At 53.5% G+C, this 17250-nt stretch overlaps 1 protein-coding gene across 2 annotated transcripts in view; it reads right to left on the bottom strand.

Moving 5' to 3' along the window:
- Positions 1–17250, bottom strand: part of DTX4 (deltex E3 ubiquitin ligase 4) — a 44036-nt gene that overhangs the window by 14439 nt on the left and 12347 nt on the right. For both annotated transcript variants that reach the window (XM_061381608.1, XM_061381607.1), the window contains exons 3-7: positions 11603–11664; positions 10823–10984; positions 8286–8347; positions 6933–7085; positions 3271–3432 (exon numbers count right to left, since the gene is read on the bottom strand). In XM_061381608.1, coding sequence (XP_061237592.1) covers positions 3271–3432; positions 6933–7085; positions 8286–8347; positions 10823–10984; positions 11603–11664 — 601 coding nt within the window. The remainder of the gene's footprint in view (positions 1–3270; positions 3433–6932; positions 7086–8285; positions 8348–10822; positions 10985–11602; positions 11665–17250) is intronic.

Genomic DNA, 17250 nt, shown 5'->3' with positions numbered 1-17250 from the left:
CAATGTGATGGTATTAGGAGGTGGGAGTGTTCTGTGTGGGCGATTAGGTGAAGCCATTATGAATGGGGTCGTGTGTGTGTGTGTGTGTGTGTGTGTGTGTGTGTGTTAATCTCTCAGTCATGTCCGACTTTTTGCGATTCCATGGACTGTAACCTACCAGACTCCTCTGTCCATGGGATTCCCCAGGCAAGAAGACTGGAGTGGGTTGCTGTTTCCTTCTCTGATGACCGGGGTTAGCACCCTTATAAAGCAGACACTAGACAGCTCTCTCACTGCTATCACGCTGGGACGCAGGGAGAGGGTGGTCCACGAACCAGGAAGAGGCTTTCACCAGACCCCGAGTCTGCTAGCACTTTGATCTTGAACGTCTCAGCCTCCACAAGTATGAAGAATGACATAGATGCACCACTATATATAAAACAGATAACTAATAAGGAACTACTGTACAGCCCAGGGAATTCTACTCAGCACTCTGCAATGACCTGTATGGGAAAATAATTTTAAAAAGAGAGGAGATGTATATATATATATATATATATGTATAACTGCAACCATGAAATTAAAAGACACTTACTCCTTGGAAGGAAACTTATGACCAACCTAGACAGCATATTAAAAAGCAGAGACATCATTTTTGTCAACAAAGGTCCATCTAGTCAAAGCTATGGTTTTTCCAGTAGTCATGTATGGATGTGACAGTTGGACCATAAAGAAGTTCAGTTCAGTTTAGTCACTCAGTTGTGTCCGACTCTTTGCGACCCCATGAACCGCAGCATGCCAGGCCTCCCTGTCCATCACCAACTCCCAGAGTTCACTCAGACTCATGTCCATCAAGTCAGTGATGCCATCCAGCCATCTCATCCTCTGGCGTCCCCTTCTCCTCCTGCCCCCAATCCCTCCCAGCATCAGAGTCTTTTCCAATGAGCCAACTCTTCACATGAGGTGGCCAAAGTACTGGAGTTTCAGCTTTAGCATCATTCCTTCCAAAGAAATCCCAGGGCTCATCTCCTTCACAATGGACTGGTTGGATCTCCTTGCAGCCCAAGGGACTCTCAAGAGTCTTCTCCAACACCACAGTTCAAAAGCATCAATTCTTCGGCACTCAGCTTTCTTCACAGTCCAACTCTCACATCTATACATGACCACTGGAAAAACCATAGCCTTGACTAGATGGACCTTTGTTGGCAAAGTAATGTCTCTGCTTTTGAATATGATATCTAGGTTGGTCATAACTTTCCTTCCAAGGAGTAAGTGTCTTTTAATTTCATGGTTGCAATCACCATCTGCAGTGATTTTGGAGCCCCAAAAAATAAAGTCTGACACTGTTTCCACTGTTTCCCCATCTATTTCCCATGAAGTGATGGGACCAGATGCCATGATCTTCGTTTTCTGAATGTTGAGTTTTAAGCCAACTTTTTCACTCTCCTCTTTCACCTTCATCAAGAGGCTTTTAGTTCCTCTTCACTTTCTGCCATAAGGGTGGTGTCATCTGCATATCTGAGGTTATTGACATTTCTCCCAGAAATCTTGATTCCAGCTTGTGCTTCCTCCAGCCCAGTGTTTCTCATGATGTACTCTGCATAGAAGTTAAATAAGCAGGGTGACAATATACAGCCTTGACGTACTCCTTTTCCTATTTGGAACCAGTCTGTTGTTCCATGGCCAGTTCTAACTGTTGCTTCCTGGTCTGCATACAAATTTCTCAAGAGGCAGGTCAGGTGGTCTGGTATTCCCGTCTCTTTCAGAATTTTCCACAGTTTATTGTGATCCACACAGTCAAAGGCTTTGGCATAGTCAAGAAAGCAGAAATAGATGTTTTTCTGGAACTCTCTTGCTTTTACCATGATCCAGTGGATGTTGTCAATTTGGTCTCTGGTTCCTCTGCCTTTTTTAAAACCAGCTTGAACATCTGGAAATTCATAGTTCATGTATTGCTGAAGCCTGGCTTGGAGAATTTTGAGCATTACTTTACTAGCATGTGAGATGAGTGCAATTGTGCGGTAGTTTGAGCATTCTTTGGCATTGCCTTTCTTTGGGATTGGAATGAAAACTGACCTTTTCCAGTCCTGTGGCCACTGCTGAGTTTTTCAAATTTGCTGGCAAATTGAGTGCAGCACTTTCAAAGCATCATCTTCCAGGATTTGAAATAGCTCAACTGGAATTCCATCACCTCCACTAGCTTTGTTCATAGTGATGCTTTCTAAGGTCCACTTGACTTCACATTCCAGGATGTCTGGCTCTAGGTGAGTGATCACACCATCATGATTACCTGGGTTGTGAAGATCTTTTTTGTACAGTTCTTCTGTGTATTCTGTGTATTCTTGCCACCTCTTCTTAACATCTTCTGCTTCTGTTAGGTCCATACCATAAAGAAGGCTGAGTGCCAAAGAATTGATGCTTTTGAACTGTCATGTTGGAGAAGACTCTTCAGAGTCCTTGGACTGCGAGGAGATCCAACCAGTCCATCCTAAAGGATATCAGTCCTGGCTGTTCATTGGAAGGACTGATGTTGAAGCTGAGACTCCAATACTTTGGCCACCTGATGCAAAGGGCTGACTCATTTGAAAAGACCCTGATGCTGGGAAAGATTGAAGGCAGGAGGAGAAGGGGACGACAGAGGATGAGATGGTTGGATGGCGTCACTGACTCAATGGACACGAGTTTGAGTAAACTCTGGGGGTTGGTGATGGGCAGGGAGGCCTGGTGTGCTGCGGTTCATGGGGTCACGAAGAGTCAGACACAACTGAGCGACTGAACAACAGCAACAACTGAATCACTTTGTTGTATACCTGACACTAACACAAGATGGGAAATCAACTGCACACCAATCATTTTTTTTTAAAGTCTGTGTTTTTTGTTCTCTTTTAAAATTTTACATTGGTGTGTGTGTGCTGAGTCACCTCAGTCATGTCCGACTCTTTGTGACCCCTGGGACTGTAGCCCGCCAGGCTCCTCTGTCCATGGGATTCTCCAGGCAAGGATACTGGAGTGGGGTGCCGTGCCTTCTTCCAGAGCACCTTCCCAACCCAGGGCTCAAACTGGGGTCTCCTTTGGCTCCTACACTACAGGCAGATTCTTTACTGCTGAGCCCCAGGGAATAGCTGATCAACCATGTGGTGTGAGTTTCAGGTGTACAGGAAGTTGGGTTAGACATGAACACATTCTGTGTTTTTCCTTGGTTACAGCAGCCTAAGTGGCCTAAAGACAAACATGGACCTGCAAACATTTAAATATGAAGTCATAAAAGCCAATGGCCAAGGGCGGGCTGACCTGGATGCCGGGGGGGATGCTGTAGATGATCCGGATGGTTCTGCAGTCCGGGTGGCCAGGCAGGGAGTGGGGAATGACGTGGTACTCCATCTTCCCTGGAGGCTGGGTGCCTGTCTTCACCCCGTAAATGGTCTTACAGGTCGGACACTGCAAACTCCCATCCTGAAGAGACAAGGCCCGAACTTCCAGTGTGGGAAACAGGTTTGGTCAGGACCACCCCACCCAATCTCAAAAGGTACCAGAGATAAAGGGCTGGTGTGTTAGTCACTCTGTCATGTCCAACTTTTTGTGACCCCAGGGACAGTAGCCTGCCAGGCTCCTCTGTCCATGGGATTCTCCAGGCAAGAAGACGAGTGGGTTGCCATGCTCTTCTCCAGGGGATCTTCCCGATCCAGGGATGGAACCCAGGTTTCCTGCATTGCAGGCAGATTCTTCACTGTCTGAGTCACCAGGGAAGCCCCAAGAAGTTGGGGTCAGGGGCAAAATGCACCCACACCAGTACTAGATCTTAGCTGCTCCCCTGCCTGCTATCAGGACTACTGAACGCTGAAGTTTTCTCCAGAGCAACAGGAGGAACACTCCAATCCAGCACTGGGCTCCGTGCTTGGGGACATATATGAAAGACCTCATCCTTAAGAGGGAGAAGGAAATGGCAACCCACTCCAGTGTTCTTGCCTGGAGAATCTCCTGGACAGAGGAGCCTAGTGGGCTGCTGTCCATGGGGTCGCACAGAGTTGGACACTACTCAAGCGACTTAGCATGCATTGGAGAAGGAAATGGCAACCCACTCCAGTATTCTTGCCTGGAGAATCCTAAGGACGGAGGAGCCTGGTGGGCTGCCGTCTATGGGGTTGCACAGAGTCGGACATGACTGAAGCAACTTAGCAGCAGTAGCATCATCCTTAAGAAGGAGACCAGGATTTACCCTGCTCATCAGGGCTCTGGGGGGCTTCCCAGGTGACTGAGCAACTAACACTTCCACTTTCAGAGTTCTGTTGGGGCAATGGCGGGGGGACTCTGGATTCAATGAGGTGAGGAGTCCTGGTTTCACAGCAGGACCTCATGAAGTGCCATCTTGGGGTAGAGCCTGGACAGTAAACCCTATTCCCAGGCTTGAAAACAGACAGGGGGTGAGGAGGAGCCTGTGAGTGGGCAGAGAGTGACGTGTGTACAAAGTGCTCTCACGCAGCTGGGACCAGAGCTCTCCAGGACATCCGGGTCTCCTCGGGGAAGACTGGAACTCACTGCGGGGCTATTTAAGGACACTTTAACCCCAACTCCACTCATTTAAAGAAACAGCTTGCATTCAGCTTGTGTTCGTGTGATCAAAGGGTGGGAAGCCAAGGTCAGGGTTCCACTCTCTGCTCTGGTCTTAACTTGCTGCATGACCTTGGATGAATCACCCCATTTCTCTCTGGGCCCTTCTCACCCCTTTTAAAGAAAATAAAAAAGGCATACTTCAAAGTGTAAGTGCGAAAGAGGATAAAAGATCGTGTCCGCACCCTTTTTGAAGCACCATGGAAATAAACGCAAAGGTACGAGATTATTCTTATATGCAGTTATCAAAAGGAGAACGAAGGTGCTAAGAAACCCCTTTAAATCCGAAATAACCTCTTCAAAGGCTGAGTCCTACTGAAAGTTTTTATTGTAGTGTCAGGAAACTGAGCAGGGAATCCAGACACACAGCATCCATCAATAACTGAGCTCTCTGAGACACAGAAAGATCCCGACATTGGCACTTTGGGAATTTCAACCATAGGACTACATTAGGATGAAGAAAAAGAAATTGTCATAGTACAGAGGTGTCAATTTGAATAAAAAGGGTTGAAAGTGTTAGTCGCTCAGTCACGCTGGACTCCTTGTGACCCTACAGACAGCAGCCTGCCAGGCTCCTCTGTCCATAGAGGGTTCTCCAGGCAAGGATACTGGTGTGGGTAGCCTTTCCCTTCTCAAGGGAATCTTCCCGACCCAGGGATTGAACCCAGGTCTACCTGCATTGCAGGCAGATTCTTTACCGTCTGAGCCACCAGGGGAGCCCCTTTCCCTTTTTCTTCTCACTTTCATCATGTTAGGAAGTAGGGATTGTTCTATTTCCATTTTCCAGATGGGAAATGAAATCTCAGAGAGATTGAAAATCTTGCTGCCCGCAGTCCTTTGGCTCCTCAGCCAGGGTTTGCACTTGGGTAGGCCGCCTTTACTCTTTTCCTCAAGCAGGATAAGGACAGGGCAGCCCCTGAAGGCCAGACATACTTTTGGATGAATAAGTGGTGGGAGGATATCACAAAAATCCCAGACTCTGATGCAATCCCAGCTGGGCCTGGAGAAATGAGAATTCGGAATCCCATAGATGGGGTCAAGGTGACCCAGGCCTGGGACAGAACATGAGAAAAGCCAAGGGCTTTAGGCACTGGTGGCTCAGATGGTAATGCATCTGCTTACAATGCGGGAGACCCAGGTTCAATCCCTGGGTTGGGGAGATCTCCTGGAGAAGGAAATGGCAACCCACTCCAGTATTCTTGCCTGGAAAATCCCATGGACGGAGGAACCTGGTAGGCTACAGTCCATGGGGTCGCAAAGAGTTGCACACGACTGAGTGACTTCACTTTCATTTTAGGCGCTGTGTGGAGAGACTTATCATCTGAGGGCACATCCAGGTTCCTGGAAGCCAGCTCTAATGGGGGACGGCCACTCCACTATCATTGGTGGGTAAGACAAGATCACACAGCCCTCCTTTCCAACAGTTGACCTTAAGGGCTTTCCAGCCATCCTTTGACAAAACCTTTAGTGCTTTTGAAAGGACAATGAAAGGCGCCCAAAGAACATGAATGTGACTGAGAAGCACGAGGCCTGGGAGAAGGAAGGGTCACTGGGGAGTCCTGTGCCAGCACGATGGACACTCACCATGGGCTGGTCACTGTAGAAAACTCCCTTCCAAACCCTCAGGGACAGACGTCTACACCTCTCAGACCACCACACAGTGTAGACACTGGGAGGAGTTGGGTTGGTGGTTGTTGTTTAGCCATTCAGTCCTGTCCAACTCTTTTGTGACCTCGTGGACTGTAGCCCACCAGGCTCCTCTGTCCATGGGATTATCCCAGTAAGAATACTAGAGTGGGCTGCTATTATCCTTCTCCAGGGGATATTCCTGACCCAGGGATGGAACTTGAGTCTCCTGCATTGGCAGGTGGGTTCCTTCCCACTGAGCCACCAGGGAAGCTCTGGGAAGGTAGGCAGCATAGCCCAAAAGGGAGGTGCAGACAGATTTTGCCAACATAGTAATTTTGGGGAAAACTGATGAGGCTGAGAACAACCAAGATCATCACTCCTGCTCCTCTGGGCTGCCCCTGCTCGCACGCTCAGTCGCTTCAGTCGTGTCTGACTCTTTGTGACCCTGAGGCCCTTAGCCCGGCAGACTCCCCTGTCCATGGGACTCTCCAGGCAAGAATACTGGAGTGGTTGCCATGCCCTCCTCCAGGGATCTTCCCCACCCAGGGATTAAGCCCGCGTCTTCTGCATTGCAGGTGGATTCTTCACCGTTGAGCCACCAGGGAAGCCTGGGGGTGCCTCTAAGACCCCCCCAAAGCACCTGGGTGCCACTCCAATAAGGCCTCCAGGCTTGGGTGCTGCCTGGGAGGTGGTGGCACCCCTGAGCTGGCACCCACCTTGTTGCCATTGTTGTACATGGCCACCAAGCAATAGACGTGGTAGACGTGGCCACACCGGGACAGCTTGCCCACCAGGTCCGGCTTGACCGTGGGCTGGGGGCCCTTGTAGCCGGATGGGGCCGTGAGGCGCTCCATGCAGATGGTGCAGTCCTGGGGGCGGAAAGGGGCAGAGGAGAAAGACTGTCAGTTCCCACTCAGCCTGGGAGGCCACAGCACCTCCACGGTCTTCCAGCATGATCTCAGCTGCCAAGCGGGCTGCTGCTGCTGCTCTTCCAGAAAGCCCACAAACCGGGGAACACGCGCCACTGGGAATCTAGACAGAATTCTGTCTTCTTTGGCACAGCAGAGTAACTCTTGAACTAATTCCTGATGGTGATACATGTTAATTTAGGCTGCCAAACAGAATGATAGCCCCTCCTTGGGGGCTGTGACTATCCCTCCGTGGGATCCCTCAGAGGTCTGTGCAGGAAACCAACACTTGCTGATTTGACCCACTGACCATTTACTTATTTAAGTGGACATTTGTAAAGGAACTGTATTTGAAGTGCCCTGGAGAGGCTGCAGCATGTTTCAACATTTGGGGCTGGATAATTCTTTGCTGAGGACTTCCCTGCTGGTCCGGTGGTTAACAGTCCACCTGCTAACGAAGGGGACACGGGTTTGATCCCTGGTCCGGAAAGATTCCATACGCTGCAGGGCAACTAAGCCCACACACGGCAACCACCGAAGCCCTGTGTTCCAGAGCCCCTGGTCTAGAACAAAGGAGGAGGCGGCAGAGAAGAGACGTCAGATAGATCGCATGGCCAACTCAGTGGACATGACTCTGAGCAAACTCCGGGAGACAGTGGAGGACAGGGGAGCCTGGCAGGCTCCAGTCCATATGGCCGCAAAGAGTCAGGCGTGACTCAGCGACTGAACAAAAACAGTTCTTCGCTGCGGGTGCTGTCCCGGGCCCTCCTGAGCAAGGTGGTGGGTTTAGCAGCATCTTTGGCCTTGGCCTGCTGGATGCCACCAGCGTCTCCTCTTCCCTCCAGTTCTGTAAAATCGCCTCTGGTTGAGAATCTCTGATCACCATCAAGCCCATTTTTAAGTCGGTTCCCATAGCTTATCACACCACTTTGCTTAAATTCACGGTAAGACAGTTGAGCACCAGTCAGCAGTTTGCTGAACAGGCAGGTGTGAGAAGTTAAGCCACAGCTGTGGCCCAAAACATCCACTCCGACCAGCTCTGAGTTGGTCGGGACCCAGAAAGCAGTGCCAGCTGCGTCCTGCAGAAATCTGGCCGGGGAGATGACTGGGGGTGGGGTGGGGAGGGTGAATCCCCCCACCCCCCGCCAGCCCTGGACTCACCTCGTCTGGCGGATGCCGGACTTTCTGCAGATACTTCTTCAGCACTTCTTCTGGGGTTTTCCCTGTGGGGACAGGATGATCAGGGGGCCACCAACAAGCTGGACATGCCAGAGAGGGGGGCGTTGTCAGCCAGGCTCAGAGCTTTCAGAAAAGACAAGGAACCACCGCGCAGTTGGATTTAAGGATGCAAAGGGGACACGGGGTGGACGCGGGAGCCAGGTGGTCTGAGGAGGGGGCTGTTTAAGTTCGCCTCATCTCCTGCCATCACCTCCCTGACACCAGCCTGCCTAATCGCAACAAGCCCACTTTTTCACTGGCACGGGCCAGCGGGCTTCCCTTCCCCAACGTCAAAGAGCCTGGACCTGCCCAAAGGCTGCATCGGGCTAACAGTAACGAAAACTCTCTGTAAACAGTTTCACGTCTTAAGACATTGGGCCGGTTTACGGCATTCCCTTCCCAATGTGCTAAGGACCGTCTTGATCTGTAATGTGGCGTCAAAGCACCATCATTTTTACGGGAAACCGGGACTTGACGACCTCAGCTTTCTGCCAGCCTTCCTCCTGTTGACGGTGCGGTTGCTGCCCAGCAGTAGGGAGAGGATGATGCATCCTGGCGGGGGCAGTGACTCTGGGATTTGGGGGGAGGGGAGCCAGGCCCCTAGGAGGCAGCCAGGACTAAAAGCAGGGGTTGGCAGGAGACAGCCTTGCCAAGGGGCAGGGAGGAATAAAGGGCTGGAGCCTCCTTGGCGACTCCCTGACCTTCTCTGAGCTTCTGTTTCTCACCTAGACAGTGGGCAAGAACAACAGCACCTGCCCAGAGGGGCGCTTGGACAATTAAACGACATACAATTAAATGGACCTAGAGCCCTGTGGCACTTAGCCTGCTAAGAGTCAGGTAAGTGCTATTAATAATAACAGGAAGAATGGGAAAGCGCAAAATCCCATCACTTCCTATGAGACCGCCAGGAAGATGAGCGAGTTCATTCAAGCAGAGAAGCGTCGATAGACTGGAAAAGTAGGACAAGCGTTTCACGAAGTGGAGCCTCCAGCGTCCAAAAGCTGTGGCGCAGGCCCTCCCTCCCCGCTGGCCTGCTCCTCTAACAAGAATTAAGCTTCTGTCGACTGAGAGCCTCTTGCTTGCTGAGATAAGTTATAACATGCTTACGATCCCACTGAAACCTCACCGGTTTGCAAGGGAAGGGCTTAGGGCTGACGGTCGAATCATTTAGAAATTGATACTAGAGACCAGGGGTTTCCCAGGTGGTGTCAGTGGTTAAGAATTTGCCTGCCAAAGCAGGAGATGCAGGCTCAATCCCTGGGTCGGGAAGATCCCCTGGAGGAGGAAATGGCAACCCACTCCAGGATTCCTGCCTGGGAAATCCCCTGGACAGAGGAACCTGGCGGGCTCCAGTCCAGGGGGCCACAAAGAGTTGGACATGACTTAGCCACTACACACACACACACACACACACGGACACACACGGACACACACACACGGACACACACACACACACACACACGGACACACACACACACACACACACACACACACGGACACACACACACGGACACACACACACACACACACACGGACACACACACACGGACACACACACACACACACACGGACACACACACACACACGGACACACACACACACACACACACACGGACACACACACACACACGGACACACACACACACGGACACACACACACACACACACACGGACACACACACACACACACGGACACACACACACACGGACACACACACACACACACACGGACACACACACACACACGGACACACACACACACACACGGACACACACACACACACACACGGACACACACACACACGGACACACACACACACACGGACACACACACACACACGGACACACACACACACACACACGGACACACACACACACACACCCCCCAGAGCTAGAGAGAGCAGCTGTAGAGGTCAGGCTGGGTCCTTGGGGCCCAGGTAGGCACAGGTATATTGACCTCTTAGCTGCGGGACTGTGAGGAGGGGATGAGCTCTTGAAGGAGGGTCAAGCAGCCAGAGCTTCTGGAGTATCCCAAGGGACACGAGAAGTGACTTCCACTGCCTTCCAGGACACACCTGCTGGGTACTGGCTGTGTGTATTGTAAAGGGGAGAGAATTGAGGCAGCCGGGGGTCTCGTGACTTGCAGGGCACAAAGTTGGGATCTGAATCCAGGCTGTTCGGGTTCCCATGCTGAGGTGCTCCATCTCTCTAGTGTATATTCTCTGTGTCACATGCTGTATCTTCATGTGTCTGTATCGTTGCCCTGAATTTCTCTGTTTCTCAAAGGGTCTCCATCAGATCCAAACCTATCCACTTTGGTGTAATCCTCAGAGTGGGGATTAGTTAGCCCATTTAGCAGATGCAGAAACCGAGGCACAGAAGGCACGGGTGTGATCCTCAGTGGTGGAGACAGAGCTGGGCTGGGAGCCAATCTGTGACCACCCCCGCCCCAGGACTCCTTTGGACAAGGAGGCTGATACCTTTCTTGGCTTGCTTCTTGGTGGTCTTGCGGCTTGTGTTGGAAACCCCGGGGATGGATTTTATTTCGCTCTTGCTGACGGGGGGTGGGTGAAGGACCAGCTTTGGTGGCCGGGTGAGACACACAGGCAGCCCTGCTGCGCTCATGAGGATCCCAGTGATTCCTGGAAGACAAGGGCACCAGGGAGGAGGGCGGAGGGTCAGCCCCCAGCCCGCTCCACACTCCCCTCCCAGTAACCCGCTCGCCCCTTCTCCACACAGATCCTCCCAGAAACACGTCCATCCCCCCTTCTCCACAGTGAGCTTTGCGTTTTGCAATCACTTCGCCCAAACTGTTCCTGCCCTTCCCATCCACCCCCTCAGGCCCTCGTCTGTCTCAGTCACCACCAGGATTCTCTCTTTTTACAAACGTCCATGACACCTGTTGCTTTTGCTTTTCTTGTTTTTAACTTCTTTTTATGTGTTCTTAAACTTTTCATTTCGTGTTGGGGTACAGCGGATGAACAAAGTGGTGACAGTCTCAGGGGAACTACATTTCCATGCGTCCATCCCACTATAAACTGCCCTCCCGCCCGGGCTGACATGACACTGAGCTGGGTCTGCTGTGCCCTGCAGTAGGTCCTTGTTACTTGTCGGTTTATCATGGACCAGCACGGACCGTGCAGGCCACGGGGTCGCAAAGGACACGCCTGAGCGACTTTCACCGCACTCAGTGCTTGCGCGTCCATCCCAAAGGCCCTCCTAGCCTCTCCCTTTTGTCCCTTCGGCCGGGGCTTCCTTACCTGCCAGCGCAGGGTTGACGGGGCTGGACCCACTCAGGTTCTTCACGGGGACAGTGGGGACCCTGCAGAAGCACAGAGCAGACACATCACGCTTTCGACAAGCGGGAAAAGGGCCACAGTGCTGGGAGCCCCAGAGCGTCAGGGGTTCCCCTGTTACAGGAGCCACGTGCTCCTCCTAAAGCCGCAGTCAGCCCACAGCCAGAGCTGAGCCCTTCAAACCCCAGCAGAGCACATTACAGCTCCACTCAGAACCTCACAGCCCCGAACAGACCAGGGCTCCCTCAGGTTCCGCGAGGCCTGTCCCGCCCTGTAGAGCCACCGAACAGCCCGCCCGAGCACCCCCCACCAGCTCCCTGGTCTCCCTGGTCTGCCCCGAGTCACTCATCTCCTCCTGTGATGTCGCTGTCTCTCCTGCAGGCCGGGCACACCCCAGCCTCAGGGCCTTTGCACCTGCGGTTCCCTCTGCCTGAAGTGTTTTTCCACCTGACCCCTGCTTGGCTCCCTGCTACAGATCCTTCAGTACAGGCTCCGACGTGCCCTACTCAGCGATGTCCCTGAGGCCATCTCATTTAACACGGCTACCCACCCCTCCACCCAACCCTGAGATGCCAAGTCCTCTTCCTTGGTCCTTTTTGCTTTTTGCCCACACTGGTCGACCTGCAGGATCTTAGTTCCCTGACCAGGGATTGAACCCGGGATCCCGGCAGTGAAGTCCTAACCACCGGGCCACCAGGGAAGTCCCACTTATGGTCTTTTGAAATAAATTGTTACTTTTTATCTCCCCTCTCGAAATCTACGCTCTATCAGGACAAATATTGCTGTCTGTTTCATTCAGAGCCTGACACTTCATGAATATGGCATTTCATGAGTATCAGTGGAAGCAATGAAATGAAAAAAAAAAAAAAAAGAAGAAGCGAGTTCAAAGCCACAGGGTATAGTCACCTCAGAAGCTTCTGGAAGGGAGAGCCCCTTGCCTGAATCAGAAGTTCCAGCTGCACTTGGAGGAGCTTCTGCTGAGAGGTGGGCAGAGGGCACCCACCCCCGGCCCAACAGGCGGAAACCATCACCTCTTTACCCAGAGAAACACAGACAAGTAGGCAGAGTCTCCTTCCTTGTCCTTCTCTCCAGCAACTTGAGCCAGGCTGGAGACAAGCCTGGAGACAGCCCCGCTGCCCAGGAAAGTTGGGGCCTCCCACGGGGCTGAGGACAAAATTACGGGGTGCATGGGGCTCGGTCTTGCGCCATCCCCTGCTACCCAGGCCTCTGCAGGTGGGCTTGGGGTGGGGGACGTGAGCTGGAGATCCTGATGGCCTGGGTCACAGACTACTCCAGGGGCCAGACTGCCAGAGAAGCCAGCAGTTCTGCTCTGGGGGGGCGCGAGGGGGTGCTGGGAAAGCAGGGGGGAGGGGAAAGAGCATTTTGCTGGCTTACTTTTCATTCATGTGCTTCGATGCCCATCCCGATAGAGACCCCCTTGGTGCTGGACACTCTCCCAGATGCTGGGGACACAGTGGTGGCCCACACAGCCTTTCATCTGCATGCTGAAATCACTAACGAGTCCAGCCTGCTTGATCCCAGACACCATTCTGAATGCTCAGAATAGACACATCCATCCAACCCTTCCAACCACCTATGCGAGAGATGTGATTGTCATGAACTCCGTTTTCATAGGCAGGGGCGCTGGGGCACAGAGATGGGAAGCTAGCTTCAGGGAGGCCACACAGCCAAGGGTTTGAAGCCAGCCCATCTGGCTCTGGAGCCCATGGTCTCAGCCACTCAGCATGTTCCTGGGTCTGTGTGGTTCTTATCACACCCCCGTGCTGCAGACAGAAAGCGTGAAGCTGCGAGCCTAAGGAATAAGTCCACCCTGAGAGGCGAGGCCAGAACGGCATCTGCAGGCTGGGCTGGGCGCTAGTGCGTCTGAACCCCACGCGCCGGGAGGATGGGCGCGCCCTCCGCCACGCGGAGTCCTCTGGGGTCTCTGTCTCCTCCCGGGGATGGTGACCGTGCACCAGGCTTGTGAGGGGATGTGAGAATAACAGACGCGGGAGTGTTTGTGTCTCCACAGGCCACCGAAGGCCACTTGTCCTCAGAAACCGGCTTCAAGATAAATCAAATCCTGATTGGGGCCGGGGGAGGGGAAGCTGAATTCAACATGAAAGAAAATCTCAAGGGGGCTTTCCTGGTGGTCCAGTGGCTAAGACCCCCAGCTCCCAGTGAAGGGGGCTTGGGTTCGATCCCTGGTCCGGGAACTAGACCCCACGTGCTACAAATGAATATTCCACACGCTGCAGCGAGAAGATGCTGAGGGCTGCAGCCACCAGTGCAGCCAAATAAACACTAAAGAAAAAAAAAAGTGAAGAAGAAAGTCAGCAAGAAAAAGAGGAACAGACTGGATTCCGGACTCTGTAACCTGCCCACAGGGCCAGGCGTGGCACAGCAGGTGGGAGTCCGAAAAACCAGGTTTAAGACCCAACCCCGCCAGGATCACGCAGGCGTGCTAAGTCACTTCAGGCATGTCAGGCTCTCTGCAACCCCATGGACTGCAGCCCTCCAGGCTCCTCTGTCCACGGGATTCTCCACGCAAGAATCCCGGAGTGGGTTGCCATGCCCTCCTCCAGGGGATCCTCCCTACCCAGGGATCAAACCCGTGACTCTCACGTCTCCTGCATTGGCAGGTGGGTTCTTTACCTCTAGCGCCACCTGGGAAGCCCACCGGTCACAACGTCCATCAACTTTATTGAGCCTCCATTTCCTTATCTGTAAAACTGTGGAAGTCTTAGGTAGGAGGCTGCATACTAAAAAGCAGACATTACTTTGCCAACAAAGGTCCGTCTAGTCAAGGCTATGGTTTTTCCAGTGGTCACGTATGGATGTGAGAGTTGGACTATAAAGAAAGCTGAGTGCCAAAGAATTGATGTTTTTGAACTGTGGTGTTGGAGAAGACTCTTGAGAGTCCCTTGGACTGCAAGGAGATCCAACCAGTCCATTTTGAAGGAGATCAGTCCTGGGTGTTCATTGGAAGGACTGATGCTGAAGCTGAAACTCCAATACTCTGGCCACCTGATGCAAAGAGTTGACTCATTGGAAAAGACTCTGATGCTGGGAGGGATTGGGGGCAGGAGGAGAAGGGAATGACAGAGGATGAGACGGTTGGATGGCATCACCAATTCAATGGACATAGGTTTGGGTGAACTCCGGGAGTTGGTGATGGACAGGGAGGCCTGGTGTGCTGCGATTCACAGGGTCGGACTGAGCGCCTGAACTGAACTGAACTGAGAGGCTGCGGGGAGAGACTTCCTGATGATTCTCCACTCCAGAATCTGACGACCCAACCTTGGGGGCAGTCTCCCTGCTGGGTTCCACATCGGGTCTGGTTCCCCTCCAGCCTCTCCAGGAGGTGCGGGAGGGTCTGCTCCCTGGATGCCCACTGTGGGGGGGCAGGCACGGCCCAGCCCTGCACCTGCCTACCCCCCTCACCACCTTTGAGGCCCCCACTCAGGCTGATAAGGAGCTGCAATCTGCAGGACAAAAGCCACCTTTGTTCCCACAAACTGGACCAGCAGGTTTACCTGGTCTGGTGAAGGAGGAAATAGTCCAACCTCCCCAGAGGGCTCGCCCAGGGTGGCCTGAGAACTGGGGGCTGGGAGGAGGGTCTGGAGAGACAGGGAGGGTGTGCCCCCCACTGCTGGCAGAGAATGCTGGCAGATGGGTGGGCGTCCCCACCACTGCCTGATGGCAGGAGAGGTGGAAGGGCTTGTCAGCGGCCCTGGACGCCTGCAGCAGGGCTGGGGAGGGGGACGTGCTTATGAAACGCAGAAGGGCCCAGGGGAAGGGCCCGCCAGGGGGTCGGGAGGCCTGGCGTCTAGGCTGACCCCGCGGGGCCTTTCTGAGAACCGCGCAGTCTCTCTGCCATCCTCGGCCACGTCTGCGTTACCGCGGCAGTACACAGGGCGCCCCAAATCTCAGTCCCTGGGAGGAATGCGGATCTGGGTCGCATCTTCTGTAAACAGCCCAGCCCTGTGCGAATCTGGGTGATCGTTTACATTCTTGTTTCCCAAGGGTAAGAGGAAGCGGCTCCAGAGAAAGCCTTTTCCTGCTTGGTGGTGGTTTAGTCACTCAGTCGGTTGGACTCTGTGACCCCAGGGGCTGCAGCCCGCCAGGCCCCGCATTCTCCAGGCAAGAAATCTGGAGTAGGTTGCCGTTTCCTCCTCCAGAGGATCTTCCCGACCCAGGGCTCGAACCCAGGTCACTTGCAGGGCAGGCAGACTCTTTACCAGCGGAGCCACCAGGGAAGCCCTTTTCCCCTGCTCGCCTAATGTCCCAGTTTTCTCAGATTCTTGAGGGCGTCAAGGGTAAGCATCAAGCTGAGTGCTGGGCAGACTGTGGAGCTGCAAACACCCGATCGCCCTCCAGCGGTGTTCCTGGTGGAGGTGAAAACCCGGGAGAGCGGCCTTCAGGGTCCACACCAGTCACAGCCCGCTGGGGCCCCTGGGTTATAGGCTTCTGAGCCCTCTGTCTGGAAATCAGCAGGCCAGACAAAGGGTGGTGAGCATTCATCCACCTCCTCCAGGAGCCGGCTCAGCCAAGGCTGCGGGACCCGACCCCCTGTCGGCCAGTGGGCAGACCCTCCGGCCTGCTTGCTCTGGGTGTGCATTTTAATTTCAGTCTCAGAGAATACAAAACGGAGAGAGGAGTGGCAGGGTGGCGGGGAAGGAGGCGTTGGTGAGGGGAGAGCCCCTCTGCAGACGCCACGGGAGAGGCAGTGTTTGTTCAGGGGGTTCTGAGCCAGCCCAGGGGTGGTCAGCAGAACCGTGTTCTTGTCTCTCCAGCCACCGAGGTCTCGCTGGAGATGGAGCCGCCTGCGTCCAGAAAAGAGGGGCGACTCCCGCCCTCGGGGGCACAGCTCCCCCCTTCTTTAGAAACCGCCCCGCTTGTGTCTCTGAATAATTCACAGGGTCTTTTGTTCCCCCCAGACCCTTCTCTCCAGGGCACCTCTCCCACCCTGCCGGGTCTTCCTCTTTTCTGGGGGAAGTTGCTGGGAGAGGTCACGGGCAGAGAGGGGAGGGGCCGGCCGCTGGATGACAGCAGGGCGATGGCAGAGGCAGACAAAGGGAATCAACGGGCTCATTAAGCGGCCGTGGGGGTGAGGGAGGTGGGGAGAGGCTGAGAGGAGAGAGCTGGGAGACGGAGAGCTCTGTGGAGGGGCCTCCCCTGTCGGGGAGACAGCACAGGAAAACCAACGCCTTTCTATAGCCCTTTTCAAACTGAACTGCCCAGAACTCCGCCCTCCTGGGTCCCTCAGATTCCATCTGCCCTGCTGACACTACAGCAGAGAGATAAAAGCTGAGATTTACAGCGATCTGGGCTTCCTTACCCTCAGTTATGGCAAGGAGGTCACTTGGCTTTTGCCTGCTGCTGCTGCTGCTAAGTCGCTTCAGTCGTGTCTGACTCTGTTCAACCCCAGAGACGGCAGCCCACCAGGCTCCCCGTCCCTGGGATTCTCCAGGCAAGAACACTGGAGTGGGTTGCCATTTCCTTCTCCAATGCATGAAAGTGAAAAGTGAAAGTGAAGTCACTCAGTCGTGTCAGACTCTTAGCAACCCCATGGACTGCAGCCTACCAGGCTCCTCCGTCCATGGGATTTT

Source organism: Bos javanicus, chromosome 15, assembly GCF_032452875.1.
Source record: "Bos javanicus breed banteng chromosome 15, ARS-OSU_banteng_1.0, whole genome shotgun sequence".
NCBI lineage: Eukaryota > Metazoa > Chordata > Mammalia > Artiodactyla > Bovidae > Bos > Bos javanicus.
This window is presented reverse-complemented; position numbering and strand designations above follow the sequence as displayed.